Below are 26630 nucleotides of genomic sequence, written 5' to 3' on the forward strand. Positions count from 1 at the left end.
CTCCTCGTCCTCGCCCGAGCCGGTCTCCTTTTCGCCCTTGTGGACTTTCTTGTGCCGGCGCAGGTTCGAGACGACCGAGAAGTGACGGCCGCAGCCTTCGACATCGCAGGCAAAGGCTAGGTTTAAGTTAGCGGGATTCTTTACACATGAACAGTGTGAACAGTGTAGGGGAAAAAAAACGTACGCTTTTCTCCCGTGTGGCTGTACATATGGGTCTGCAATGAAGAGGGACGGGTGAAGCGCTTGTCGCAGACCTTGCACTTGTGCTTCTTCTGAGTGTTGGAGGGCATCTTGGAGCTGAACTGGCTCATCATCGACTGCGGGCCGGGGGGGACACTGGCCGAGAGCAGATTCGACGGGCGGGGAAGCGTACGTGATGTGTCGTAGGACTCCGAGGTTGAGCTGTAGTCCGTGACCGACGACTCGACGGAGCCGACGGAGGCGCTGTAGTAAGGGTAGTTGTTGCCCGCCGACGAGATGGACGAGGCCGACGAGTGTGTCGAGGGGAAGCCGTACTCGGCGCCCGTGGCCGAGCCGCGCGAGGCTCTAGGTCCGTAGATGTTGCGCGGGGTGAGGTCCTGGCTCAGGGCAACCATGCCCCGACTGGCATCCAGAGCATCGCCGAATGTAGGTGCTGGGGGTTGACTCAACCGTTCACTGACCGCATATTAGCAAAAAAAAAACCAATCGCTGCTGGGTTTTTCTCTGGGGGGGGTTTCTTACGCATGTGACAACCGACGCGCGTCGGCGGCGTGTTGTGGATGTAAAGAGGGCCCGTATGCAAGGGAAGGATAGGTGGCCGGGGGGAAAGTGGTCAAGGGCGAGGCGGTGGTGTAGGTCGAAGCCTGTTCGAAGGAGCTGCGAGGCATCTCGTGCTGCATGGCCATGATGTCGGGGGTGGTTGTGTAGCTGGTGGTGGCCGCCGTCGGGGCGGTCGGGGCGGTAGGGGCAGGAGCATAAGTGGTACCGGCGACGAGCGAAGGGGCACTGACGGGGATGCTGGAGTAAGGCATGGACAGAGCGGCTGGCCGCGGGGCATCCTCCTGCTTGATGGAACTGAGGTTCATGGGGTTGCTGGCGATCGAGGTAGCGTACAGCGAGGGAGTCGGGTGCGAGGTGGTATGAGCAACAGCGGCCCACGGGTCGGTGAACTGAGGCGGCGCTGCTGGATGGTGTGGGAGCGAGTGATGGTAGACACTGTCGAATCCCATTCCGCCGTACTGGCGGTTCTGACTCTCGATGACCATCGTCATGGGTATGTTGTATGGTGATGGTAGTGATGGTAGTGATGGTAGTGATGGTAGTGATGGTGGTGATAGGCTGTACTTGATAGACTTTGATAGACCGTACTTGATAGACTGTACTTGATAGACACTGTACTTAGTGATAGACAGGAACTGTACTTGATAGACGTGAAGATAATAAGACTGAAAGTATTATGATCGATATCTGGGGAAGGGGATCGGCGAAGCTTAAGAACCCAGGGCGGTGTTGGGTGCCACTGACGACGTGCCGTCCGAGACGGTTGCAGATCGTTGACTTTGGGCCGCTGGGGCGGTTCGAAACGGCGCCAGTGGTCAATCCAGCAAGTGCTGGCCGGCTTCTTTGGGTCTAGCGTGGCGGTGTGCCCTGGCACGCCAAAGAACCAGTTCCTCGGTGACGATGTGTATATGTACTAATAGTATATTGTGTTGTTTATAGTATTTTGATATTATTCGATATAATAATTATATTTATATTATATTTATATTATATTTTTATTTATATTCTATTTTATTCTGATATCTCCTACTCCTCCTCCTCCTCCTCCTCCTCCTACACTACTCCTACAACTGTAAAAGGAAAACGCAAAAAGGGGACGAGGGTCTGTCGTGCGGGAATAAGGGGCGGTGGGGAGGCCTTTAAGGGGGGTGTGCCGTGTTTGGCTTGAGCCTTGAGGGTCTTCAGAAAGTTTGATTTAATTTAATTTATTTTTGATTTCTTCTGGTTTTTTTTTTTTTTTTTTGGTTCATTTTCTTTTTCCTTTCTCAGATGTGGGTTTATACTTTATTTATCTACCAAATAGTCTATTCCTTATTAGTAGAAAGCAAAAAGGACAAGATAGTGAATGGTGTGGATATGCAGTGATACTGAAAAAGCAAAGAGCAAAAAAGGACGAAGAAAAAGGAAAAAAAGGGAGAAAAAGAGAAGAAAAAAAGTACCTCAAAAAAAGAAATATACAGAGAGAGAAAAAGCAAAAAAAATAGAAGAAAATAAAATAAAAAATACCATAAGAATGGAAAAAATAAAATGGAAAAAATAAAATGAAAAAAAAAAAGTCACAGGACGCGGGACCACAGCCAAAACGGCATGGTTGCCCAGACCGCAGCATCCCTCTCTTTTTCAGGCGTTTCAAGGCAGCGGGGGAGTGGCGATCGAGACAGGCGCTCCGATCTCTGAGATACGTCAAAGGACGTCGAGATCCCAAGCCGCCAAGAGCGGGGCTAGGGAGCTAGTAGTAGTGCTTTTATTTCTCATTGATTTGATTTTTTCTAGCAGGTGTCGCTTGACGCTAGCACGCCCTATCTGCAGAACAGGATTGAGTACTAAGAGTAGGTAGTAGTATGTATACTAAGTCTGTCATACCTATGGTATCTAAATAAAAATTATATATTTGTATATTCGTATTTGTATATATATATATATCTTTCAATATTATAAATATTACTCTCTGTTATACAGAAACATCAATTTCTTGTATATACATAGAATTACATACATACTAAAGTACTAAGACAATGCTTCAGATCCCGACGGGTATTGACTGACGTATTAGAGCCAGGCAGCCGGTATCGGAGTATCTCCGCTGTGCGCCTTGGATAAGAAAACGATTTCCAATCGATGCAGAAATTTGGCAAGACTAGAGCACGGATGACGGAATCGCACTCCGCGAGGAAGAGTGGGCTAGTGACCAGGCTTACAGAGAGGTCCTCTGTACAAGTTACCTGGGTGGTACTGGCACCTCTCTGATGACTGTGACTGGCTGTGGTCGTGCCACACCCATCCCCATCCCAGACCGCGAAAACTTTCAAGAGTGGAGGATGCGGGGCTAGAGTGCCGGAGTACAGAGGACAGAGGACAATGGATGTATTATCTCAGACCGCTAGATGGTCTACAGACTCTACATACTAGTTGCTACTACTCTATACAGGTAGTTACCACATCAACCATATTAGGTAGGTACTCTATACCTAGCATGTAATATATATGTAATATATATGTAATATGTAATAGTTAGTTACTACTACATAGTTACTACCTAGTATATACAGAGTACTAGTACATACCTAATAAGTGTAGGTACCTAACATAGTAGTAAGTAGAATGCCTACGCCACCACTATTGGCAGCGCCCTTCCCGCAAAATAGCGCACGGCACCCACACATTGAGCATCACAAGATTCGAATGTCATCCAGTTGCAGACCCACACAGCTTACGGAGGACACCACCGCTTACAGGGCACGGAGCATCGAATGGGTCCATCAGCAGCTTACGTCGATACACCACCTACTCTGTAGTTACTATGGAGTACTAGAGTACTGGAGTACTATAGAGTACAGAGTACATATTTAGGTACGGTTCCTAGTAGGATGATTCCGGAAATAGCAGGGTGTGCCATGGGATGCAGAACAACGTGGGGCAGCACGCGAAACCACAGTTAACTATACCATGGAATTAGGGTCTGAATAGCATAAGGGAGGAATGATTAATTTATATTCCTAATATCTACCTTAGTTATAGTACTATAATTACTAGTAACTTATCAAGTGTCTCTACACTACTACTACTACTACTACTACTACTACTACTACTATGTAACTAGTATATTTGTATATTTGGTAATAACATTTGTCTGTGCGCGATCCTAGCTTCTCTCGGCAGCTCGTGCGTGGCTCGAATAGGAAGCCCGATCCATTGGACTGGACCGGACCAGACCAGACTGGGACCGGCATAGTTACCCTAAGAACTCGTCTATTCAACGGAATAATCCTCCAGAACGGAGGAGACTCGATTCAGGATCCGTCCCTAGCCCTAGTTTTTAGTACTACATACTTACTCCGTACCTAGGTCCTTACCTAACTAACTACTAGGTACCTACTAGGTACTACTGACTGGTAGTTACCTAGGTAGTAGGTACTACTCGGGGCTCGGGCTCGACTAGCGAATGTGACGAATCATATCTTCTTGATGCCAAGTAGGCTTTATCTGGGTTAGGCAGTCACCTCTTGCCTAGACAGGCTAGTCGCCAGACATAGGAGTTCCTTATATTGGTCTTTATTCCTAATCTGGATCCTTCGCCTACTGGATAGTAAGAGTAGGTAACTACCTGTACTATAATACTTTAATACTATGGTAAATTTATAAGTTTAATACCAGGATACCTGGCAAAATAAACTTCATGCTGAACTGAGCTGATCCTAAAGTCTGATTATTCTCCATACTGACATCTACTCTGTTAGAATCTATGTGGTTCCCCTATTCCCGCTCGGCACTTGCGCCGATCTCTCTGCCAATCTCTCTGCCAATCTCTCTGCCAGACCGTTCTGCAGTGCTTCTATTTGCTTGGCGCAGATCGACGAGTCTTGACTCTTGGGAACTCTTGTCTTGATTATGGAGTTCCCGATGGAGACTGCCAGATAGGGGCCTCCACGAACTGGACGCTGTTCTTTTACGCTTTTGGGCTTAGTGGGCGGAGGGGGCGGTAGCTTGGAGGGAATCTTATGCTGACATCGACTTCATTAATTCCCAGGTCATTATTAATATTAATATTTAGCATTGACTCCGTAGTACTCTGTACTCGTGGTGTTCTATTGTGTTATCTGACTCGTCAGAACCAAGAATACCACAAGTACAGTGTACTCAATACCTCTCTACTACGGAGTACGCTTCCATCCATGGATAGGATACTAAGAGTAGTTACCTACTACATACCTACTAGTCCCCCGCATCCCTGCTGCGATCCGTCTGCCGAATTGGCACTGCCACGCTTAGCTTCTATCTGAAACGCCTAGAGACAGATAGGACAATGTAGTAGTAGTAGGAGTAGTAGTACTATAATAAGGCAGTAAGAGAAGCACTATTCTATATGTAGATATATAACTTGTATTTATATAATTTCCATACATATAGAGTACAGAGTATATATAAGTATAAATAATTACTACATACATTGTATAGGTCTATTAATAACTGGTATTCACAGTACAATACTAGCCTGGACACGGCTAGTAGCGTCTTGGCATACGTCACCCCCATTCCATCCATTTCCCCTCCTTCCTCTTCCTCTTCCTCTTCCTCTTCCCTCCTTCGTTCCTTCCGTCCCTCCATCGGATGACAGTCTTACATATGCATATTTGGTATTCCTAGTACTAACCATCCCCCCCTGTCCTGTACCCTGAGGTATCCACGATAACTACCTAGTAGGTAATAAGTACTTGGAGACCAGGATTGCATCCTGCCCGGCACCGATTCCGTCATGTGTGATGATTAGATGATCACTACAGATTAGCAGACACTTCCCTGCATTTCATCAATAATGCACTACGACATGGTTGCTACAGTATTTGTATAACCGAGGCCATCCTAAAGGTATTTACTACTACTAAGGTACTCCGTACCTAAGATAGTATTGATTATTTCCTGTACTATCTCAGTAAGGATGTCTGTCCCCCTCGCATAATTAGTAGGCGCAAGAAGCAACCTTATTATATCCCAGGCGACCAACCAGAGCTATGACGCATACGAGTGCCTACCTACGGAGTAGTACGGAGTACCTAAAGACTTCCAATGGTACTCCGTACTTCGTAGGAGCTATCAATAAGATCCCGTTCCGATCGTCATGTACGAAGATGTGAGTACGAAGATGTTAGTACGGAGTGCTAGGTATAAAGTATAAAGTACGAGTATGGAGTATGGAGTACGGAAACATGATAAATCAATGGTAATACACGCTAGAAAAAACCCCTACTAAACAATAATAGAAAGCTCTGGTCGGGAAAGACCGTCATGCTCCAGATCAGGATAGAAAGGAACCATAGCGTCGGCGCTCTGGACGTAGGCATCGTTATACAGGCGCCAGTAGGGCACGCGCACCTTGCGGGCCGGGTGGAAGAGGCCCGCCCAGACGTAGTTCATGACGACGCCCGTGCCGACGGCCATGCGGATGGCGTCGACGGCCTCGATCACTCGGTCGATGACGTGCGGGCTGGTCTCGAAGATGTTGGGGAAGACCAGGTTGAGCAGATGCAGCATCGCGTCCTCGCAGCCGAGCCCGACCACCCCGAGCGCAATGTGTTTGACCACGCTGGCCGCCGTCTGCCGGTGCACCTGGTCGCGGTCGATCAGGGCGTCCTCGAGCAGGGGCGTCACCGCGTACACGTAGTCCTTGGCCATCTCTCCAATGTACTCGAACAGGAACGACATGGCCTTCAGCACGCCGTTCTGCACGTTCAGCTCCGGAACCCGGTACTCGTTCATCAGCGCCGGCAGCACCGTAAAGGGCGCGCACGTCTCCGCCACGATCCCGATCGCCACCGCCGTGCACACCCGCGACTGCCGCTCCTGCACCCGGAGGTTGTTCAGCAGCGTCGCCAGCACGTCCTGCGGGCCGATCGCTTTGGCGATAAACCCGAACGTGTTGTTCGCCGCCCGCCGGATCCCCTTCTTGTGCGCCTTGAGCATGTCCAGCAGTTCGAAGCAGATCCGCATCCATTCCCGCGCGTTCACCGATTCGGGGCCCCGGTCCGCAATCCGGCCCACCAGGTCGATCGTGTTCTCTTGCACCTTCTCGTGCCGGTTGCGCAGGATCGGAGTCAGCCGCGGCAGCAGGTCCCGGATCGGCGGCTGCATCTGGTTGATCCCCACCACCGTCACTATCGATCGCAGCGCTCCCAGGATCGAGCCCAGCACCTCGGGGTATTCTTCGCCCAGGTACTCGTACAGCACGATCCCCAGCTTGCCCATCAGCGCGTCTTCTCCACACTGCTTCATCACCATCGCAATGCGCGAAATCAGGTCCGCCGCCTGCTGCCGCACCGTCGCAGACTTGTTGTTCATCCGCCACAGGATCGTACTGACTATCTGCGGCAGATACGGCTTGCACCGCGTCCCCAGCGCATTCACCACCGTGCCGAAGCCGTTCAGGATCACAATGTCCTCGATGCTCTGTTCCTGGAAGGCATACAACACGCCGTCAATCAGCCGCTCCTCCAGTCGCTCCGACACATCCGCCGCCCCCAGGGCCGCGATCAGCTTCTCCACCGTTTCCACCGTCATCTTCCGGTACGGCTCGCTTTCGTCCTTGAGGTTGTTGACCACTCGCTCCAGGATCTCGCCCACGCCAACCTTCTGGCCCAGGTCGACCGTCGTATCGACCACCTGGCGGTAGTTGCGTCGGTCCAGAGCCATGCGTCGCACCCAGAAGCTCTTGAAGAAATCGGTCAGGACGTGCTCCTTGAGGTAGCCGGCTGTCACGCCGTTCGTGCTCGCGCACTGCGACACCACCTTGAGAACAACTTTCTTCATCTCTTCGTCGGGCGACGAAAACTCTCGTAGCAGAATTTCCATGATCTGGCTCGTGTAGTAATTGGCATACTCCTCGTCCATGAGAGGAATGATGTATCCGACGGCTTTCAGGAAGGCTGCCAGGCCCTTGCCACGCTGCTTGCGGGCACCCGTCCACAGAGGGTTGAGGATCTCGTCAAAGCTTTCGATACCGTACGGATTAGCCGCCTCGGCCAGCGCCGCGACCGCCAGCGCCGTGACGGTTCGGACTTTGGCTTGCTCATCGCTCAGGTTGTCAGCGATGCAGTCCACCAGCCCCTTCAGATGAGGCAGGATGGCACAACCCATCAAAATGGGGATCTGCTGGACGATCTTCACACCGGTGTGGCGCGCTTGCCAGGACTTCTTGCTGCGGCAGACAGCGCGTAGGAATGGGAGAAGCGCAGGAATACCCAGGGCAGAAGCAACGACGGCAAATGCCCGAGCAGTGGTGTTTCGAACGTATTCATCCACGTGGTCGATGTCCGGGCGCATTGTACTGATCATGGTCGCAAGACCGGCAGCCTTGGCCAGGTTGGAAATGATCTCACGACCCTCGACGCGAGCATAGTAGTCTTGGTCAATCAGTAGCGGCTCGATGACAACGAGGATCTTGTGCACGTAGGGACGGACAAGGTCATCCAGCTTGTAGAGTACACGGTCAATCACCTTGACCAACAAATGGCGTTCCTGGTCTTCAAGCGACTTCTCCATCAGCAAGGGCAAGATCTGGTTGAAAAGCGCCCCCGCGCCGAATTGCCGGGCATTGTCGGTGATCTGACGCAAGGCGGTCTTCCTCATGGGCGGCGTGCCATTCTTGACTTTCAGCAACAGCCGCATGATCTTGCGCTCCTTGAGCTCCTCCACGGTCATGGCGGCCTCGTCGCCCCCGTCCATCAGCTTGCCAAAGTAGGCCATATCTTCCGCCTTGAAGAACTGCAGGTCCCCGACACCCGGAATCTCGGTGGGGAGTTGTTTCCCCAGCATGCGGGCACTCTCAGGTTCTTGCATCATGAACCCACCCATGGTCGCAGTCGTCGCCGTGGGCGCAGGGGTCGCCATGAGTTTCCTCGCAGGATTCCTGACCGGAGCGTAGCCCGGGGGAGGTTCAAGGATCTTGTAGCCCTCGGATGGCAGCATCATGTCCAGCTCCTCATCAGACAGGGGAGCGTTGCGAGCAGAGATATCTGTTCCAAACTGCGTCGGGATCATAGCTGCCGCCTGAGACGGGTGCATCGGGGTCGCAAGACCTTGACTGCCCACGGGAGTGGCTCCCCCAAGCGCAGGCGCCTGATCCCATCGTGAGCGACGTTTTGGGAGGCCCTCATCGGGAGCGGCGGGTGCGGGTGTTTGATCCCAGCGCGATCTCTTCTTTGCGTCAGTCGGCTGCGGTGCTTCCTCTTCCGTGGCGGCCTCGGAAGACACATCCCACCTCTGCTTTCTCTTCCTGCTCGTCACCACCGACACGGTCGAACCAGCCTCGACGTTTTCCTTGTCGTTTTCCTCCAGCTGGAGGGTAGCCTTGTGTTCAGCCACCCCATTCTCACCACGAGCCTCCTTCTCCTCGATCAGCTTCTTGACCCGCTCCTCTTCTTTTTCGAGCTCGCGCAGAGCCATGACTTCACGGTAGGTCTGGCCCTCGGTCTCCACGTTCGCATGGGTGTTTGCAGCGAAGGGATCGGCTCTGGTTGGCGTCAGAGCCCCCCGGTCGAAGCGGCGCTTCTGGTAGTCTGTCTCACGGTCCGCGATGCGGGCCGACTTTTCACGTCCGAGCAAAATGTCCTCCTCTTCCACACCATTGCCACGGGCCATCTCATCGATCTGGTCCCTGGTGGCAGTATACTGGCCGACGAGGCGGTGCCCGCCATCGGCGTCTTCCATGTCTTCATCGTCGCCATCGACAGCAATCGACGTACTGTAGCCAGCAAATTTATCCACACCCTCGCGATCGTACAAAGTGGTATCGAACGATTCGGTCAGGGAGGCCTTAGTCGACACGTCAGTGCGCTGGTTAGACGGATCAAAGGTCCGAGAACCTTTCTTCGCGGCAGAAGCAGCATTCCGCTCAGCCTGCAGCCTTCGAACAGTCTCAAAATCGGCTAGAAAAAAAAAGGAGGGGGGGTAGAAGTCAGCAAACCGGGTCTTGCCAGTGAAGAAGGGACAGGAGACTCACCGTCAGACATGGTGACCAGGGGTTCGGAATTCCGACGAGCGATATATAAGAGACAATCCCGCCCAAGGGGTCACTGCAGCTACATCCGGATCGGGGAAACAGCGATGACCGCAACGCGAGAGATGGCCGAACACAACAACAGGATGATGGGATCGCAAAAAGCTCGTCGATGGCGGCGAGTTTGAGAGCCGCGTGCACTAGTCCCAAAGCAGTATAGAGCATGTGATACTCTGTCACATGATGCACAACCCAAAATGGCCTAGTTATGTATGTGCTTAGTAATTGTGCATGGATAGTCAACTGGTCACAAAACAGCTCTTTCCCCCTTCTAAGCAGCTGAGCTTCTGGGAGACTCCCCTGTCTCTGTCTCTGTGCCAAATCCACTATTCACACACAATGACTGCAGGGCTACGAGGACTGCAGGTGCAATCCTCTTACTCGGGGAAAGAGTCAGCTTCGGATCCACCGAGTCCCTGCAGCCAAATTACGGTGAAAACTACTCCGTACTAGCCTTCGCTGCAGCGCTTAGAAGACCGATTTCTATGGCGGACCAGCATGTCACTCACCAGCAAAATGCTACCTGAGAGAAGCTGCCCTGTGAGAATATGGTCTAGCGCAATACTTATTATTAAGAACAATTGAGATAACTAATAATAGATAGGATCACCAACCTAACGATTGTCAGATGCTCTATATTGGCTGGAATCTGTGGGGGGAGCAGCAAGCTGGTCTGCCACGAACACGCGGCTATTAACAAAACAACTAATAATAGAGAGCTCTATGGAGTAGATGAGGATAGTGCTATGCATTGATGGAATAGTGCGAGGACTAGTCAGAAGCCTTTGCCCTACTCTGTCCATGTTCTCATGGATGGTGATGATTTGGCGCCCACGCGATTCTGCATTCGAGTGTAGCGGGTTCGAGAAACCCCATTGATCCTGGATTCCATGCATAAGAGCATGCAGGCTCGGGATTATGTCTTAAGATAGCTCGGATAGGGAAGTGGAAATGCCTCATGGCGTTGAGGCTTATAACCGGCTGCTTATCGCTGTTTTTAAACACGAGAATTCAGTCGTCGGAGATCCAAAGCTCGATCCAACAGTTCCTCAACTGTCAAGTTGTTGCGCGGCTTAGTCCTTGAGGCTGTTTGCAAGGCAGATCTAGAGTAGTGACTGTGATTGTGTTGGTGCTGTTGGTGTTGGAAGTGAGAGTTGTTCTTTGTCTGTGTCTTCTCTCACTTGGCCTTCTTATATATCAGTTAAGAGGCGACCTCGACCTTCTCCCTCTTCTTTTTCTCCTTCTCATCTCCAAGCAATTCTACTCCATCTTTCCAAAAGCATTTCGCTCGACTAGAATTTGCAAGATGCATTCCTCCACGACCTTCACCTGGCTCATGGCGTTCCTGGCCCTGTTTACAGGCATGGCGGCTGCTTTCAACAACGATGACCTGACCAATGTCTTTGTGCGCGCCTCGTCTGTTCTGGACGACCTTCAGGTCGGCAACTGTTCTGCTCTCGAGTTCACCCTTCCCCTCAGCAAGACCAGCCCCCAGCTCCCTGAACCTTCTTCGGGTTTGACGCTCAAGTACGCGACCCTCGGACGAGGCACACAGAACTACACGTGCAAGGCGTCAGACAGCTCTGCAGCCCCTGTTGCTATCGGCGCATCGGCCACCTTGTTTGACGTCTCCTGCCTGATTTCCAAGTCTCCCTCTCTGGTTGATGGGCTTCCGGCCTTGTTCAGCGGAGTGTCGCTGGATGCGATGATTCTCTACGCGACGATCCTGGGTCGCATGGCGAGCCCAACTTCCGGCAATCTGGTCATCGGAGAACACTACTTTACGGCTTCTGGGTCTCCTTTCTTCGATTTGCGGTTCGCTGGCCATGGGGACTATGTCAGAGCCAAGTCACTGGATAGTGTCTCTTCTCCTGATACGGGCAAGGACAGCACCGGCAGCTATAATGTCCCCTGGTTGCTGCTGGGGTCTGTCGATGGTCAAGGCATCAAGGTGAGCACAAGAGCACAACTCCTGCCCTATTCCACTATAATCTATCCAGTACTGACCTGTTTTCTTTACTCCAGGAGGTCTATCGTCTCGAAACCAGCGGAGGAGCAGCACCAACTACGTGTCAAGGGCAAGATGAACTGGTTGAAGTTGAATACGCTGCCGCCTATTTCTTCTTCGGCTGAAGTCGATTCCTCATCCACAGTTACGCTTCATGATTTTCATTTCTTACCATAATACCCGCTTGGCTGTCCTTCCATTATCTAGCGGCTTTATTAATTTTCCAGGACCTTGCTTTGGATGTATTTAGAGGACATGAATACATTTCAATCACTAGAAAGACAAGCTTGTAGCTAGTCAACTTCAAACAGACTGAAAATTTTCAGAGCATAATCTTGATATAAATTAACTATTTTCTTACCCCTCATATGCATTGTGACTCATCAGTCTTATTATCTCTACAATGCTGGAGCGGGACGTGTGTAATTATTGAATCATCCAGAACTCTCTTTTGACCGTGAGATAGAGAATATACTCTAGCAGCATTTCACTCACGATGGAGCCTCAGAAGCTGTACGTGACGTCCGCCAACGCAAGAACCTTCGTGCACTCAGTCCTCATCGCCAACGGGGTCTCCTCCGAGCACGCCACGATCGTCGCCGACAGTCTCGTTCTGGCCGACCTGCGCGGCGTCGACAGCCACGGCATTAACCGGCTCCCCTCGTACATGGCGCGGATCCGCCAAGGGGTTCTAGCAGCCACGGCAACCCCGACACTGACGCAAGTGACGCCCGTGGTCGCCCAGGTCGACGGACAGAACGGGTTCGGCTTCGTGGCGGCGCAGCGCGGGATGGCGCGCGCGATCGAGATGGCCGCGGAGTTTGGCATCGGCTTCGTCTCGGTGAAACACTCGAACCATTTCGGCATGTCGGCGTGGGTGGTGCAGCAGGCCCTCGACGCCGGGATGATGAGCCTGGTCTTCACCAACTCCTCGCCCGCTCTCCCGGTCTGGGGCGGGCGCGAGAAGCTGATGGGCGTGTCGCCCATCGCCTGTGGAGCGCCTGCGGGCGTCGAACGCCCCTTCATCCTCGACATGGCGCCCTCCGTGGCCGCGCGAGGCAAGATCTACAAGGCCGCTCGGAGGGGCCAGTCCATCCCGTCGGACTGGGCGCTGGACGCTGCAGGACATCCCACCACGGACCCGGAGCAGGCCCTACAGGGTGTGATGCTGCCCATGGGTGGTCCCAAGGGCTCCGCGCTGGCCGTCATGATGGACGTCTTCTCGGGCGTGCTGTCTGGGTCTGCGTTTGCAGGCCACGTCACGAACCCGTACGATCCCTCGCGTCCCGCGGACGTCGGCCATTTTCTCGTCGCCATCAAGCCCGACCTGTTCATGTCGCTGGAGGATTTCAAGGCCCGCATGGACTATCTCTACCGGCGTGTCGTCGGCTGTGACCGCATGCAGGACGTCGATCGGATCTATTTTCCTGGCGAGATCGAGCAGACAGTCCATGATGAGCGGCTGCGTACAGGGATCCCTTACGTCCAGGCGGAGATTGATGCCTTGAATGCCGAAGCGGAACGTGTTGGCGTCGACAAGATTATCGTTTCGGAATTGGGTAGATAGCTCGCTGTAATACTCTGCGTACTGCCTTTCAACTCTACATTGATACTGTGATATCAATGTGACTAAACGATTACACCAGTTGACACCTCAGCTACATGCTTAGATCTAAATCCATTGGTATACAATAAGACAAAAAAAGAGTCTCGGTGTATGCTCATGCATTGGTCCTTAGACTATCAACTAACTGTGATTGATCGGAATAGAGATCAAGAGTACGCAGCAATAGCGCTAGAAAAAGCCGCATCCACCTCGGTGAGGACAGAGGCGATGGTCTCAGCATCGGTGGTCGTGGCAATGGCCTCCAGATCCGCACCCAGGGTGTTGGTCTCGCTCTCAAGGGTCTCAAGGGAGGAAAGCAGGGTGCTTTGGATGCCGGCAGCTGCGGCATCGGATTCCTAGAAAAAGAAACCATGTCAATTCCTATTTACGCAAGCCGTTTCATTCATAGTCTCTCACCTTGGCAACGATGGCAGCCAGAGCGGCGAGGATGCTGGGACCCAGAGTCTCGACTTCGCTGGTGATGCTGCTGCTGTCGGAGGTACTCAGAGTCGAGGTGGCCTCGGTGTCGGTGATGGCCGTCTCCAGATCGCTCGAGAGATCATCATAGTAGGTCAGAAGGGTCAGCGCCCCCAGGGCATCACCATCCCAGTCTGCGAAGGCTGTTTCGACTGCTTCCACCTCGGTGAGGATGGTCTCCAGGTCCGACAGGACCGTGGCGGCGTCGCGCTTGGTGACTGGGGACGCGCTGGCCAGGGAGGCGGCGAGAAGAGCGGCGACGAGGGATTTCGCAAGCATTGTGTTCAGAACTGGTTCTTCAGAGGACTGATGGTTCAGGAGGACTGGGGGGCGATGGGGCTGATTGAGTGTCTAGCAAGAACGAAACCATCGTGCCTTTTATATTCCAGGCGACGAGCAAGTTGTACCTAGGCTGTCTCTCTCCTGCCCTCTCTCCTTCTCTTTCTTGCTTGTGACATTGCATTCTGCATTATAGTATCCTTGTTCTCGCCAGACGCCGAGTCTTCAATTCTGCAGAAGCAGCCAGTCGCGAAGTATCGTCCCGATTTCTCAATCACATGGGTAGTTCGTTTTAAAGCATATACTAGGTAGTACTGATGCCCTCTCAATCCCCCCTGTCGAATCCTTTTCAACCCCGCAACTAAGCAATTTTGAGTGCGGAGCTGAGGAACTGCCAGGCTCGGTACCTAGGAAATATAAGCACACATCCAGTTTATTGGCTCAAGTCATCTTAAACTGCATAACAGGGCTTGCTGTGATGCACTTACATGGCACGCAAATATATTGCATCCCCGATATCGCTTGCAGCGCCCGGAGTATTGCAATAAGATTATACGCTGGGCTTCAACTCAGATGCATGATCCCCTTTTACAGGGATATTCAAGGGTCGGACCGAGGCCAAAGTCTGCAAGACTTGTGGTGCTTGCTGGTGATTTGCTTTGTTTTGGTCTCGTTTCACGATGACAATTTCGTCCATTGCAGGGATTCGTGACCCCAGACTACATATTTCAGTATATTATACCTAGAAACAAAGCCAGTGGTTCGTGTCTTACCTCATGAGCACATTCGATTGCACCTTTGTAGACGAGACCACTAGCGACGGGTCTCATCGAGTAACTACCAAATACCAAGGCAGTCAAGGTTTGGGATGAGTTCTCCCATCGGATCAGACAAACTGGAAGCCCGAATATACTCATAGGAGGATTCTCAGCTTCTATATGGCGTGTTTTAAAAGGTGTACCCTCATTGAAGCGAGACGAGCCAGAGAAGAGCCAGTGTCGGGTCAACCCAGGAATGACAAGCCAGCTATTGTCATAAAGACTAAACCAAATTGAGGAATATCGCAGGGGAGTTCTATTTCCTTTATTGGGTTCCTATTTTGACGCTGGGGATTAGTATTGCTGCTCATTAGCTATGAATAATATATAGATGTGGAATGAATGAGTCCACCACATCTCTGGGCTAAAGAGGCGGTACGAAAGCCGAAGAAAGCATACCTTGAAGATTATGTCATCTCTATTGGCTGTATGAGGATGCAATTCATCCCCCCTGGCGCTTTCACCAGGGGTTGACAGTGGGAGATCCAGAGCAGCGGACGGGGAGACCAAAACAGGCAGCCAGTGCTATACGCTGACTAAGACTTCCTGGTGTCTGTCATCTGACCATGTCGGCTGCGAACCGACTTCTCCGTAGGCGAGGGGAGACGAACGTCATATTTCCTTTGGATGGAGAAGATGAGGGTCCAAAAACATCTCTCAGGAGATTAGGGATTTTGCCTGTACCATAACGATGGAGACGCTTCGCTCGTCCTTTCCAGGGGCTGGATCGACGACCGAGGGGCCAGCCGTGCAAGAAAGCCAGCGCGGACAGTTGCACTTGTTTACATTTGGATCACCGGTACGTCGCTCGATGCTTTGAAGAGCAAAGCTTCTGACTGGCTTCTTGAGATAGATGGGTAGGAAGTGTCAGATTGCCCTGGAAACGCTGCGGGAATTGTATGGAGACCGGGTCAATTGGACCTGGGAGCGAGTTCCTCTGCCAAAGAAGGTGCAGAAGTCGGACTGGTCTGGTTGTCTCGCACCTGAAGCTCTCGCTCTATACTCTCTAATATGATATACGGTTCTCAGGTACATGCAACTCAATCCGGATGGTCGGATCCCCCTGCTCGTTGATCAGGACTTGATTGACCCCTCGACGGGAAAACCGGCATACCTGCGTGAAAGCGGCGCGATTCTTCTGCATCTAGTCGAAAAGTTCGACATTAATCATCAGTAAGCCCTTTGGAGTTGAAAATAAAGGAAATTTGGGATGCTAAAGCTCCGGTGTTACGCCTACAGAGTGGATTTTGACACCAGCTTTGAGAGACAGGAGATGCTGGCCTGGATCATGTTTTGCAATTCAGCACTGGGGCCAGCTCAAGCTGTGAGTGAACTCCCGGTTTTTCATAAATGAAGCTAGGTCTCATGGAAATATCAGAAAGGGAACCATTTCTGCAACCTTAGAGCGTGAGTCGAGCCCGCAGCCTGCTTCGTCTTCTATTTCGCTGATATATACTTTGCTTTTGTGTCGCCACCATCAGCTCAGGACAAGACGTTCCCGTTGCAAGAGAACTCTTTGTGAGCGAGGTCCACCGACTATATCAAATCTTTGAGGATAGGCTGAGCGGTATACATATAGCCCCTTTTAAATTTCCGGCGTCACCCAGCATGCTGACGCCAACTTCAACAGGGAAAGAATCCGGGTCTGAAAGAGACTGGGTTGCAGGGAAGGGGCGAGGCAGGTTTTCTTTGGCTGAAATCGAATTGGTAGCGCATTTGGTCTCCTCTCTGTCCGGTTTTCATAGTCCATGGTCCCCCGTTTGCTGACACGCCAGGAACAGTTTCCCTGGATCTATATCCATGCAAAGTTCGGCATCATGACCACGGACGAGTTCAATGCACGTTACATCCATCTCACGCGATGGCTGGAGCGATGTTGGGCAAGAGACGCGGTCCGGCGTGGGGTCCAAGGGTACGATGCTTGGTAACTACAACCCAACCACATATTCAATCTCTCGATCATTGCGGTTGTAGATAGGGCTCCTTTCTATCGGGTGCGATATATTCGGTGGTTTTATCAACTGGATGATAGATTTGATAGAAAAATAGCTATCATATAGTATCATGTCATCACCTCGTATACCATGCTTTGCTTCAAGCCATACCCTTCTTGCTTGGGAGGTAACATAAGGTAGCCCCCAAGAATGGTCACTATAACCCACAATTCTTCTTCTAACATTACCAACATCTTTTCTCTTGAACCTTCAACTAAATCATCGTATATGAAAACCTACAACTGCGCTATCGGTGGTAATGAAGAGCCAGGCGAGATATTGAGGAATAGAAGAGACAGGAAGCATTTTCATGAATATATATCCCAGAGGATAAGGCAAGTACGATAGAAATAAGAGTATCCTGACTCCTTAATAGATGAGAAGCTATTTAAGGTGATATTTCATCTCATATACCGAAGACGTCCAAGACCATATCGCAACAGTGCCAATTAGTATCGAAGACAATCAGCTAATCTAATCCATTTCCAGAGCTTCAAACACCGCCCGCTCTATTATCTTCTTCGACCCCTTGACCACAGGGCCACTACCTGGTAGCAACTGGGTCGAGTAGAACACAGCAATACCTGTGGCAGGATCGATGTAGAACTGATATCGAGAGCAAGAGACAATCAGCTTGAAATGGTCCTGGCCAAAGATAGAGGAAGAGCAAAGTAGAAGAAGGAAACAGAGATGAAACCAGAAAGAAAAGGTGGAATTCACTTACGTCGGTCCCTGCAGCACCTCCCCATCCTGCAGATCCCGGGCGTCTGCCCCATCCGCCCTTTCTATCTTTCCCTGTAATCATTGGCAGACCACCGAGGTTACAGTTGACATTCTCGACCGTAAGGAAGCGGTCTCCTTCCTCCTTAGAAAGGTCGAAGTAGCCATTCAGCACACCTTCCATACCCGCAAGCTGAGACAGCTCCAAATCGGGTGAAAGGATGAGCCGATACTGCGTGGGAGAGAGAAGCGGAGTGAATCCCGTGGGAAGTGGGCGACTGTTTGTCTCGTGCAGGAAACCAGCGAGGATGTTCTGCAGTATAAGAGCCATGCCTGTAGCAGTGGAGTAAAGGCCAGCTCCGCCAGTAGGGTATTCAATATTCTTTCGTCTGCTCGATGCGTCAATAATCAGGGTAGAGAATCTTTTTTTCCGCCTTTTAGAGAAGAAACTTACCCTTTAGGTAGAAAATGGACAGCTTGCTGGCCGGTCCACTCCTCGAACTGAAGCTGCCCGTCGGCCGTCTTATTAGCCAGCCAACGCAGGGGCATGACTCGGCCTACAAGGTCTGGAGAATCATGAGGGTAGAACGAGGCCGACTGAATACCTAGAGGATGGAAGATGTTTTGCTGGAGATACTCCTCCAAATCCTGGTGGGCTACAGCGGGGAAAATATAAGACAGCCAGCTGTAGCCAAAGGGTTTCCAATCGGTCAGCACGAGCTTATCCAAGCCGAAGACGAAGTCCAAAAAATTCCATACTATTCTGTGGGGGGATGGGGGCTTACTCGTTGTTTGGCCCGTACCTCCACACTTCGCCTGGCTGTGTGCAAGGAGGGGTGTAAATGAGACTTTCCTGTTGAGAGTACACGGTCTGTCAGAAGATCATTTCCTCCACCTCTTAGCGGGTATACTAACCGCTTTACAGCTGTTGAGAAGCCCCCGGTCATTTCCAGGAATGGCTTTCCATTGATTGACTGCGGCGGTATGTTCGGCGTCAAATCCGCTTGTCCCATTCAACATTTGTCGGAGGGTGATGTTGCCTGTAGAGGGCTCAAAGATTGGCTGCCCATCATTGTCGAATCCACGAAGAACGCGCTTCGAGACCTCCTCCAGCTCGGGAGAAAACTTGCGCATAGGAGTGTCCAGCTCGATCAATCCGCGGTCCACCAGCTGGAGATATGCTGTTTTAACCCGAGACCAAACATTAGCCTGGTTCTATCATCCCAAAGGCGGGGTAACACCAACCGTACCGAGCGAAACTATGAAGCGAGTGGCACTGCTGAGCCAGATAATCGTGTTCTCATCCACGGGCGAGCTCGTCTCCCGGCTGAGGACATCCAAAGGCCCGCTCTGGTAGTTGAAGAGCACCTCCTCGGGCGAGGTAAGCACCAGAAAACACCCAGGGAACTTCGACGACAGCTTATCGACCGCGGCCTGGAGGTGTGCCACGCCTTTGCTCAACAAACGAGGCTCTGAAACTGTCTGGCTAACCATGGTTCTTGAGTCACAGAAAGCAGAATTCACTCTTCACTGACATATGAGTGTTGCTGGTATATATGGATGTTGCTGCTCGCGTAGCTCGGCTGGACTTAGCCGACTCCCCTTCCCAGACCAGTTAGCGTCATGGCCATTTTAGCAGACCTCCTACCTACCTAAAGGATTCAACACCTCGCGGGGCATTCTTTCTGAATCTCCTCGCGAGCTGGCTTTAAGATCGAGAGTTATCCTCACTTGTTGCCTTTCGTATCCTCTGACACCATGGCTTCTTCATTTACCCATATCAGTGAGTAGTAGCAATCGGAGTAGTTGTCTACCGACTGGGATACAAGCAAGTCATTGTTTCTGACGACATGCAGTTGCATTCAAGTACAAGCCCGAGGCCACGGCTGAGGCAATCCAGGAGTTTGAGGAGACTTTCCTCGGTCTCGAGACCAACTGTCGCAAACCAGACGGCACGCAGTATCTGGTTCGTACCATTTTCTGAGACAAAAAATAGCTACCGGGAGAGAATCTATCTACTAAGCTGTTGGGTTGAATACACAGACAGTTCGCGGAGGGAAGCAGATTTGCACCCATCCGCCTGCGCACGGCATGCAGTCCGTGTTTATCGTCGAATTTGCCAACAAGGAAGACGAGAAGTACTTCCACGATCATGATCAGGCGCACGCGGCGTTCATACCTAAAGCGCAAGGCATCAGCACGGATGCAGTGATCCTTGATTTCTGCCCGTTTCAGCAGTCGTGAGAGGGAGTTGAATTCCCTCGTGTGAAGCTCTCAGTGAAACTTCCCGTAGTCCGTCTAGAAATGGACATCTGAGAAAGACTCGCAGTCAATGCTAGTTGTTACTTTCGACAGAGCAGCCTGTTTCCTCGACAGGAATGTCAAGGGAAATGATACTACTACGATGATATAGATACCCGAGAAGCAGAGCCAGTATATAATATATACAAGTTAGCCAGGATCGTCACCCTAATAAAGCAGCGGTTATCATTTCCTGTTAATTCTTTACCCTTAATTCCCAGGGCAATAGCATCACCACACATAAGTCCATCTCTACCTCTGAACAGTAAAAGAGAATCAATAATAATAATGCTAATATAACCCTCTGATGGCGACTATCAATATCATCAACGTAACGTCACATGACCAGTAGCCAGCAGCCCAGCCTCGTGTGCCGTGTGCGTCGTGGCGCAGTGGCTGTGGATCTGGTTTGTGGTGCTTGTTGCTGCCACGTCAGGAGCGCTCAGCTGGGAGGGTGAAGCTGAACCCTGCCTTCGGGTCCTTGAAATGCAAAGACTAGCATCTGTCGCGTGAGTAGTTGCAGGAGATGCTGCAGGAGACAGAACCGAAATAGCACTCTTGAATTAGTGCTCAGGTACGGAATACAGTGCTTCTTGGCTGGTAACTAGATACTGATAGGAGGCAAGATGAGCAGTATCTTATGTCATCTGGCTCACGTGATTATGCTTGAAGAGGCAACGCGCCGGAATCAACGCGTTCGCAACACAAGGCTGGGAGGAGACCAGACCCTGACCTGACTGCGCTCGAGGTCCACGACGCCCTGCCTAATCGATTCATCCTCCTTTCGTATGATGCGTTTTGCCTGAAAGATTTACCTTCGTTCTGAAAAAAAAAAAATCTATTCCTTCTTCTTTTCATCTGATCCTCCCTCCGGAACCCTCCTTTCACCCGTTCGCACCTCTCTCTACCTTCGCTCTCATACCTCCCGAATACGCTACAATGACGGACTACAACAAGAAGACCAACGCGGAGCTTATCGAGATGCTCAAGTCGCGATCTCTGGCGCATAACGGACGCAAGGCCGAGCTGGTGGCACGCTTGCAAGCTGACGACGAGGCAAAGTCGGCCGCGCCCGGCGAAACGACTGCCACCAAGGCCGATGCCGCCGAGGACGTGATCGACTGGGAGGACGATGCGCCGACCGAAGCAGCCACGACGGTGAAACCGTCGACGGCCACCGGTGCGGCGGCCATCGCTGCGGGTGGCCAGGGCCCCGTCGCGAACCCGGCGGCGGTGCCGAACCAGAAGGTCGACACCGATCCTTCTACGACGGACGATCTTAAAGTGGAATCGCAGGGCGCTGTGGCTGGCGAGAAGCCTGCTGAGAGCGAGACGGCGACAGATGCCGCTGCCGCCGCCGATGTCGCAGAGAGCAAACCGGCCGTTGACTACACGCGGGGCCTCCCGTCGACCGAGCTCGAGGAGGAGCTGAAGAAGCGCAAGGCGCGTGCGGAGAAGTTTGGAATTGTCGAGGACACAGAGACCGCTCTGGCCGAGGCGGAGAAGGCTCTGCAACGAGCCAAACGATTCGGAACCGGAGCTGGAAGCGCAGAGGGCAGCACCAGTGGCCCCGTCGGAGTCAAAGGGTTGGACGAGGCTCTGCCAGATGAGCGGTCTCGCAAGCGTGGCCGTGGGGATCAGGAACCCAATGCTCGACGAGAAGGCAAGAAGCGTGACGTTGGCGGACGCAACCGCAACCGACGTCGCGGCACTGGGAATCCCCCCCAGAACCAGAGTCAGAGCCAGAATCAGAATCAGAACAAGAGCTCCGGTCAAGGCAGCGTTAGGCAGTGGAGTGAGAAGGATTCTCTTGCGCTCGAGGCGCGTAAGAAGAGATTCGCGACGACCGCGTAAATTCACCTGCTCCTTCCCCGACTTTCTTTCTGTCTCTCCTTCAAATCATTTTCCTATCTCTCTCTCTCTCTGTCTCTCTCTCTTCGGCGTTGCGGTGAGACTATCTATCTAGCAAGACGCGTTCCAGTACCAAATTTTTTCCCCCAATGACAGCAATCGACAAAATTGTACTTTGTATACCACGGCATGAAATCCTTGAGTAGGTTAGTTCCGAAGTAGCTAACTACATAGTATCCTGCGAGAAAAGCAGCTACTGCACTGCGCAATGCAGGTACGAGATTGTGTTATTATCACAGTACATACTACTCCGTACATACTACATACGGAATACTCCCGAGGATCTGCCCCTTTTAAATATCAATTTAGACATTCATCCGTGGGCCGGGAGGCCGTCGATTTCAATCCGGCCTGAGTATAATCACTAGCCTCCTGCAGACTTGATCTCACGAGCACGTACGACGGAGTATTACTCCGTGGGGGCGTCCATACTGCTCCGTACTCCGTTCTGCTCCGGAATTCGTACTCCAGACTCGCTCCGTACCGAACAGGGCGTGCCTCAGAAATAGAACATGGAACGGTAAGGGCGGAGTATCATTGGCGGCTCTGGGCCCGTGTCTTCAGTCTCTCGTCCTGCCAGCAGCTTTGGTTTACCGCCGGGATGCCCCCTATCACACCAACTCAAAGCTTGCACGAGGGGGCCACAGAGAGAGAGAGAGAGAAAAAAAAAAGCAAAGAAAAACGATCCAATCGCGGAACCCTGTTTACAGGCACGAGTATGGGCTCTAACTAGAGTCTGACTGTGAGCTGACGGTTTGTGTGTTGTGCGCCGCGATAGGCTCAGCTTGGGGATGCTAGTCGAGGTGCTAGACAAGGCCATCCCCACTGTATCGGCAGATTCAGATTAGATCCTTAAGCCTTCAGGTCTGTAGGGAGAACCTCGCTGACTATTAGTTGGCCTTTCCGTCTTCGTACTCGTACTAATGTAGGCGGATTCGGATCGGGGACTCTCAGCTCGAGGCAGACTGCGGCAGTCAGTGAGTAGTATACTCCGTAAGGATTGAGTGGTAATACTATATCGTACATAGTAACTTACAGTAAGTGCCTAACTAGTAGGTACTACCTACCTAGTAACTAGGTACAGAGTACCCCTTCGTACGTAAGAATCCCTCGGTATTCTTCTGTGACTGGCGGTTTGCAGAGCCAACCGCGGACGCGCCTCATCCAACATGCTCCGTTCCGTGGGTCAGCCAGTGGTTCAAGGCTCGACCCGAGCCTTGAGCCGTGTCGTAGTTGGTAAGGTGACTGTCCAGTCTGTAGGTGGACGTCATGGATCATCCAAAGGCTCACAGCACAACAACTTCCAAGGCAGCGTGGTGGTGGTGATGGTCACCTGAGCCCCCCGTGACCTGCCAATCGGTCTTCCCCGTCTCGAAATCCTCACCTCCAGGCTCCAAAGAGAGTCAGTCCAACAAACAGTCTTCACTCTTGTCTCATGGAGAACCGGCGACGAAAGGAAAAGAAAAAGCCCTCGCCCCACGCCACCCAACCGCGAATCGAACCTGTCAACAGCCTTGACACCTTCAAACCCTCCGCTTGCCTCTGGCGCACGATCCTGTCACTCCGCCAGCCTTGAGAAAAAGGAGACATTTGTCCAATCACAACCCCAGTCACCTCCTCCGAGCAGCGTCGATCGCGCATTTTAGCCCGGCTAGGGTCCACAGGCGACGGAAGTACACACGACAATTATTCCCTTTTCTATTTTTTCCTCGTTCTGGTCTTACAATTCTACATGGCCGTTGGACGGCGTTCTCCACGGCCACCACCCTTCAGGGGGGGGGGGGGAGGGCCCGGAGGGGTCTCGCTGAGTTGCTGAGTCGCTGCTGGCCGGCCTACGCCTTAAAAAGGTTCAGCCAGGCTCTGCGCTGAACTGATGACTTGTTCGACTGCGATTCACGCGTTTAAAAGGACACTAGAGTCGAACATTTGGAGTCTGCAGTTCTGCAGTGGTAAAAAAATTTTTTTCCTTGTCGACCCCAGCTGACCCTGTTCTCTCCGATGCTCTGACGTGGCCGTGCTGCCGATTTTAGCCACCGCAGACAGCGACTGTGGCGGAGTCGATGCGTCGTGATCGCCCGACCAAGACCAAACGGCTGGGACCGGTTGATAACCAGGAACTATTTCGATGGGGTTCTAGAGAGTAAAGTGATTTATGGTTGCCAGTCGCTCATTATTTTCCAAGATTCTCTGCGCCAGACTTTGGTGATTCTTCTGCCTGAGAAAGAAAGTCGAGGGTGATATCTATCACTCTGTCGATCGCCCCACACGCAAATCTACTGACTGAATAGGACCAGACCTCGAAGTTGTAAGTCGAGGTCGATTAAAACGCTCAATGTGCTCGAATTACAGCTGATCATTCAATTCTGCAGTCCCATGAGAACGTGATGATTCTCCCGAGGGCCCTACCTCCGTTGTTGAATAACTGGTTTTTGGGTTGGAGCCGAGGATCTCTCAGGTCACACCATGTGGTCGTACAGGTCTGACGGTGCTCGAATACCGAAGCCGAGGGACCCTGGCTTGCAGTCGCAAAATCTGTCGACGCCGACACCGTCGTCGATGGCCTCTCTTGCCCCTAGTCGGTTGGCAATCCTAGACAAGGCCTCGGTTGCACAATCCGCGAGGTCACAGCCGGCCAGGACCTCCAATCTGCCCTTACGGACCGGCAGGTCGGCCTCCTTTTCTGTCGCTGAAGAAACTCGCTCCATACCCGCAGCGTCCAGGTCGTCGCGTGCATTCTCCAGCAGCGATGCACGTCCGTCCCTGCTGCCCCGGGTCAGCAGTCAATCGACGATCCCCGTCTCCGCAGCACAGAATCGGCCTCCTGCAGCTCGGCCAGCGCCACTCAATCGAAGCATGCAGAATATACAAACACCGCCATTATCGAGTTCAACGGGTTCAGGTGTGCCGACCTGGAGGAGTAGCAATAGCAAACCAACGACACCCACCGAACGCCCGCGGAATGTGCTACGCCGGAAAGCACCCACCATCGGACAACAGGCGCATGAGACGGAGAAGCTTCGTCTAGAAATCCCGGATCCCATCCAACGACAGAACGGCACCCCGGATCCGGAGACACTCCCAAAGATGCCCTCAAGGCAGATGAAATCGAATATACCCACCGCCCCGGAGAGGATCATGAAGGAACCTGAACGTCCTGTGGTACAGGCTCCGAAGGAACTTGCCAGCCTGCGCACCACCGCTACCATCAATACTCAGAATCTTCCGCCCCCGACGCCCAACTTTCCGTCCGCAAGCAGCCCATCAACTAGGTATTCTGAGTCCCCGGGAATCTGGAGTAGAGGGTCCACTCCGACCTCCCTGTCATCCTACTCTCCGGGAATTGTTCATTCTGCCAAGGTCGGCTATCGATTTAGACAGGCTTCCGCCAGTCCTTCACAGACCAGGCTGCCGACCGCTTCTCCGTCCATCAAATCCGCAACCTTCAGGGCAACGCCGCCCATAAAACATGCAGAGCAGCCTCTATCCCCCCGCAGCACAGAGCCACAAGGAGGATTCGCAAAAGAGACGGATCCCATCAGGAAACCTATCGTTCCGCCTCCCAGTTTCCCACCACGACAGTCTTCTATCAAAAAGGCTTCGCTTGATAAGTCGAGGGTAAGTGCAGAAGGAGAGCAACGACAGACACACCAGGAAGCAGAGAAAGTAGCACGACAGGGACTTGATACGGCGCAGGTCGGAAACCTCAGCGAAAGCGGTTTCAAACCGACAGATTCTGCTAAATCCCCCCCTCCTGTACGACCTAGCCGACAAGGGACTCATCGTTTGGAGCTGCAGCCCTCGCCCGTGATTCAAAGCAATCTCGCATCACTTAAGGTAACAGGCCATAAGCGCCGAGAGTCGGCTGAGAGTGCCATTTTGGTTGATCGCCCGAATCCTACTCCCTTCAGCTCCGCTGCTGCTTCAGTGGATTCTATTCCGTCGAGGAACATTTCTCGCATTCCCGCAAGGGTCGCGCCACCGCCAGCGGCGATGCGGAAATCCCCACGGACACTGGTGAAAGAGCCCAGGGAGACACCGGAGACCAAACCAACCACCACGTCCAAGCGATTCGGTCTCTTCTCCAAGAAGTCCAAACCAGATCTCAATGACACCTCGGAGTCCAGCAAATCCGCTCGCAAGGGTCCGGCCGCAGGCACAGGTCATGAAGGATACGGCAGATATGGCCAACGTGGTAGGAGACCCAGCGGCGGCAATAATGGTGCCAGCAGTGGAGGTGGGAGGGAATCCAGCAGTGGGCCTCGAGCTCGGTCGAGCAGTACTACCCGGAGTGCACCTCAATCTGTGGCTAGTAGCAAAGGAAGTGTGCGCAGCCGACAGGACAATTTGGATATTGACGACTTTCTGTTGGATCGTCTGGAGCCTGTGGTCATCCACGGCGGAGGGTTGAGTGAGTCCTGCCTGCCACGGACGCAAAGCGAGCAGAGTATGAGCAACCTCAGTTTAGCATCGAGCTTTTCAGTGAAGGGGCCAACGTCGCAGCTCAAAAGAGATTATTCCACCGATTCACTCCTGACGTCGACCGATCCAGTGGGTGAGAAAGCGCAATCAAAGGGCTCCTTCCAGAGCGATATCACTCTATCGCCTGAACGGTCTCATGCTTCAAGAACCCCCGCCACTACATCGTCCAACCTTGCGTCAAGTCACGCTCCCACGCCCACAGCAGAGCCTGATAAAGCCTATCCGT

At 52.3% G+C, this 26630-nt stretch overlaps 10 protein-coding genes across 10 annotated transcripts; 5 read left to right on the top strand and 5 right to left on the bottom strand.

Moving 5' to 3' along the window:
* ASPZODRAFT_132224 (hypothetical protein) lies at positions 1-1690 on the bottom strand (the record flags this gene model as incomplete). The annotated part of the gene is made up of 3 exons (XM_022722965.1): positions 724-1690; positions 185-657; positions 1-116 (listed from the first exon to the last, which is right to left on the bottom strand). Coding segments are annotated over exons 1-3 (1119 nt in total), but the record flags the coding sequence as incomplete, so codon positions are not given.
* A 4316-nt stretch (positions 1691-6006) lies between these two features.
* On the bottom strand, positions 6007-9764 carry ASPZODRAFT_15930 (hypothetical protein; the record flags this gene model as incomplete). The annotated part of the gene is made up of 2 exons (XM_022726395.1): positions 6007-9680; positions 9755-9764. The coding sequence occupies 2 exons, from the start codon at positions 9762-9764 to the stop codon at positions 6007-6009; spliced, it is 3684 nt and encodes a 1227-aa protein (XP_022581760.1).
* A 1410-nt stretch (positions 9765-11174) lies between these two features.
* ASPZODRAFT_65245 (hypothetical protein) lies at positions 11175-11944 on the top strand (the record flags this gene model as incomplete). The annotated part of the gene is made up of 2 exons (XM_022729288.1): positions 11175-11762; positions 11837-11944. The coding sequence occupies 2 exons, from the start codon at positions 11175-11177 to the stop codon at positions 11942-11944; spliced, it is 696 nt and encodes a 231-aa protein (XP_022581761.1).
* A 371-nt stretch (positions 11945-12315) lies between these two features.
* ASPZODRAFT_15932 (hypothetical protein) lies at positions 12316-13386 on the top strand (the record flags this gene model as incomplete). Its single annotated transcript, XM_022726399.1, has 1 exon — positions 12316-13386. The coding sequence occupies one exon, from the start codon at positions 12316-12318 to the stop codon at positions 13384-13386; it is 1071 nt and encodes a 356-aa protein (XP_022581762.1).
* Positions 13387-13592: 206 nt separating this feature from the next.
* On the bottom strand, positions 13593-14181 carry ASPZODRAFT_151775 (hypothetical protein; the record flags this gene model as incomplete). The annotated part of the gene is made up of 2 exons (XM_022725772.1): positions 13593-13781; positions 13843-14181. The coding sequence occupies 2 exons, from the start codon at positions 14179-14181 to the stop codon at positions 13593-13595; spliced, it is 528 nt and encodes a 175-aa protein (XP_022581763.1).
* Positions 14182-15592: 1411 nt separating this feature from the next.
* ASPZODRAFT_132229 (hypothetical protein) lies at positions 15593-17098 on the top strand. Its single transcript, XM_022722966.1, has 8 exons — positions 15593-15798; positions 15853-15965; positions 16029-16172; positions 16239-16323; positions 16378-16406; positions 16481-16566; positions 16630-16706; positions 16781-17098. The coding sequence occupies exons 1-8, from the start codon at positions 15691-15693 to the stop codon at positions 16925-16927; spliced, it is 789 nt and encodes a 262-aa protein (XP_022581764.1). The 5' UTR covers positions 15593-15690; the 3' UTR covers positions 16928-17098.
* Positions 17099-17289: 191 nt separating this feature from the next.
* On the bottom strand, positions 17290-19264 carry ASPZODRAFT_132230 (hypothetical protein). Its single transcript, XM_022722967.1, has 6 exons — positions 18964-19264; positions 18629-18894; positions 18499-18566; positions 18168-18398; positions 17718-18102; positions 17290-17599 (listed from the first exon to the last, which is right to left on the bottom strand). Exons 1-6 carry the CDS (start codon positions 19205-19207, stop codon positions 17468-17470), a joined length of 1326 nt encoding a protein of 441 aa, XP_022581765.1. The 5' UTR covers positions 19208-19264; the 3' UTR covers positions 17290-17467.
* Positions 19265-19379: 115 nt separating this feature from the next.
* On the top strand, positions 19380-20201 carry ASPZODRAFT_132231 (hypothetical protein). Its single transcript, XM_022722968.1, has 3 exons — positions 19380-19496; positions 19570-19679; positions 19757-20201. Exons 1-3 carry the CDS (start codon positions 19472-19474, stop codon positions 19955-19957), a joined length of 336 nt encoding a protein of 111 aa, XP_022581766.1. The 5' UTR covers positions 19380-19471; the 3' UTR covers positions 19958-20201.
* A 628-nt stretch (positions 20202-20829) lies between these two features.
* ASPZODRAFT_132232 (hypothetical protein) lies at positions 20830-22005 on the top strand. Its single transcript, XM_022722969.1, has one exon. The coding sequence runs from the start codon at positions 20954-20956 to the stop codon at positions 21866-21868; it is 915 nt and encodes a 304-aa protein (XP_022581767.1). The 5' UTR covers positions 20830-20953; the 3' UTR covers positions 21869-22005.
* Positions 22006-22146: 141 nt separating this feature from the next.
* Positions 22147-23221, bottom strand: ASPZODRAFT_1930420 (hypothetical protein). Its single transcript, XM_022727370.1, has 3 exons — positions 22993-23221; positions 22814-22890; positions 22147-22750 (listed from the first exon to the last, which is right to left on the bottom strand). Exons 1-3 carry the CDS (start codon positions 23094-23096, stop codon positions 22425-22427), a joined length of 507 nt encoding a protein of 168 aa, XP_022581768.1. The 5' UTR covers positions 23097-23221; the 3' UTR covers positions 22147-22424.
* Between the last annotated feature and the right edge of the window lie 3409 nt (positions 23222-26630).

Source organism: Penicilliopsis zonata (assembly GCF_001890105.1).
Source record: "Penicilliopsis zonata CBS 506.65 unplaced genomic scaffold ASPZOscaffold_6, whole genome shotgun sequence".
Lineage (NCBI taxonomy): Eukaryota > Fungi > Ascomycota > Eurotiomycetes > Eurotiales > Aspergillaceae > Penicilliopsis > Penicilliopsis zonata.

Excerpts from the sequence above, each read along its gene's own strand:
- ASPZODRAFT_132232 (XM_022722969.1), top strand. The coding sequence starts at position 20,954 with ATGACGGACTACAACAAGAAGACCAACGCGGAGCTTATCGAGATGCTC.
- ASPZODRAFT_132230 (XM_022722967.1), bottom strand. The coding sequence starts at position 19,207 with ATGGTTAGCCAGACAGTTTCAGAGCCTCGTTTGTTGAGCAAAGGCGTG. Across the intron at positions 18,895-18,963 it reads TCGCTTCATAGTTTCGCTCG|CATATCTCCAGCTGGTGGAC; the intron begins GTACGGTTGGTG and ends GGGTTAAAACAG. Across the intron at positions 18,399-18,498 it reads AGGTACGGGCCAAACAACGA|CTGGCTGTCTTATATTTTCC; the intron begins GTAAGCCCCCAT and ends CTTTGGCTACAG.
- ASPZODRAFT_132229 (XM_022722966.1), top strand. The coding sequence starts at position 15,691 with ATGGAGACGCTTCGCTCGTCCTTTCCAGGGGCTGGATCGACGACCGAG. Across the intron at positions 15,966-16,028 it reads AAGGTGCAGAAGTCGGACTG|GTACATGCAACTCAATCCGG; the intron begins GTCTGGTTGTCT and ends TACGGTTCTCAG. Across the intron at positions 16,567-16,629 it reads CTTTGAGGATAGGCTGAGCG|GGAAAGAATCCGGGTCTGAA; the intron begins GTATACATATAG and ends CAACTTCAACAG.
- ASPZODRAFT_1930420 (XM_022727370.1), bottom strand. The coding sequence starts at position 23,096 with ATGTTGGATGAGGCGCGTCCGCGGTTGGCTCTGCAAACCGCCAGTCAC. Across the intron at positions 22,891-22,992 it reads ACTCTGTACCTAGTTACTAG|TCTGCCTCGAGCTGAGAGTC; the intron begins GTAGGTAGTACC and ends TGACTGCCGCAG. Across the intron at positions 22,751-22,813 it reads GACGGAAAGGCCAACTAATA|TGGGGATGGCCTTGTCTAGC; the intron begins GTCAGCGAGGTT and ends CTGCCGATACAG.
- ASPZODRAFT_132231 (XM_022722968.1), top strand. The coding sequence starts at position 19,472 with ATGGCTTCTTCATTTACCCATATCA. Across the intron at positions 19,497-19,569 it reads TTCTTCATTTACCCATATCA|TTGCATTCAAGTACAAGCCC; the intron begins GTGAGTAGTAGC and ends GACGACATGCAG. Across the intron at positions 19,680-19,756 it reads CAGACGGCACGCAGTATCTG|ACAGTTCGCGGAGGGAAGCA; the intron begins GTTCGTACCATT and ends TTGAATACACAG.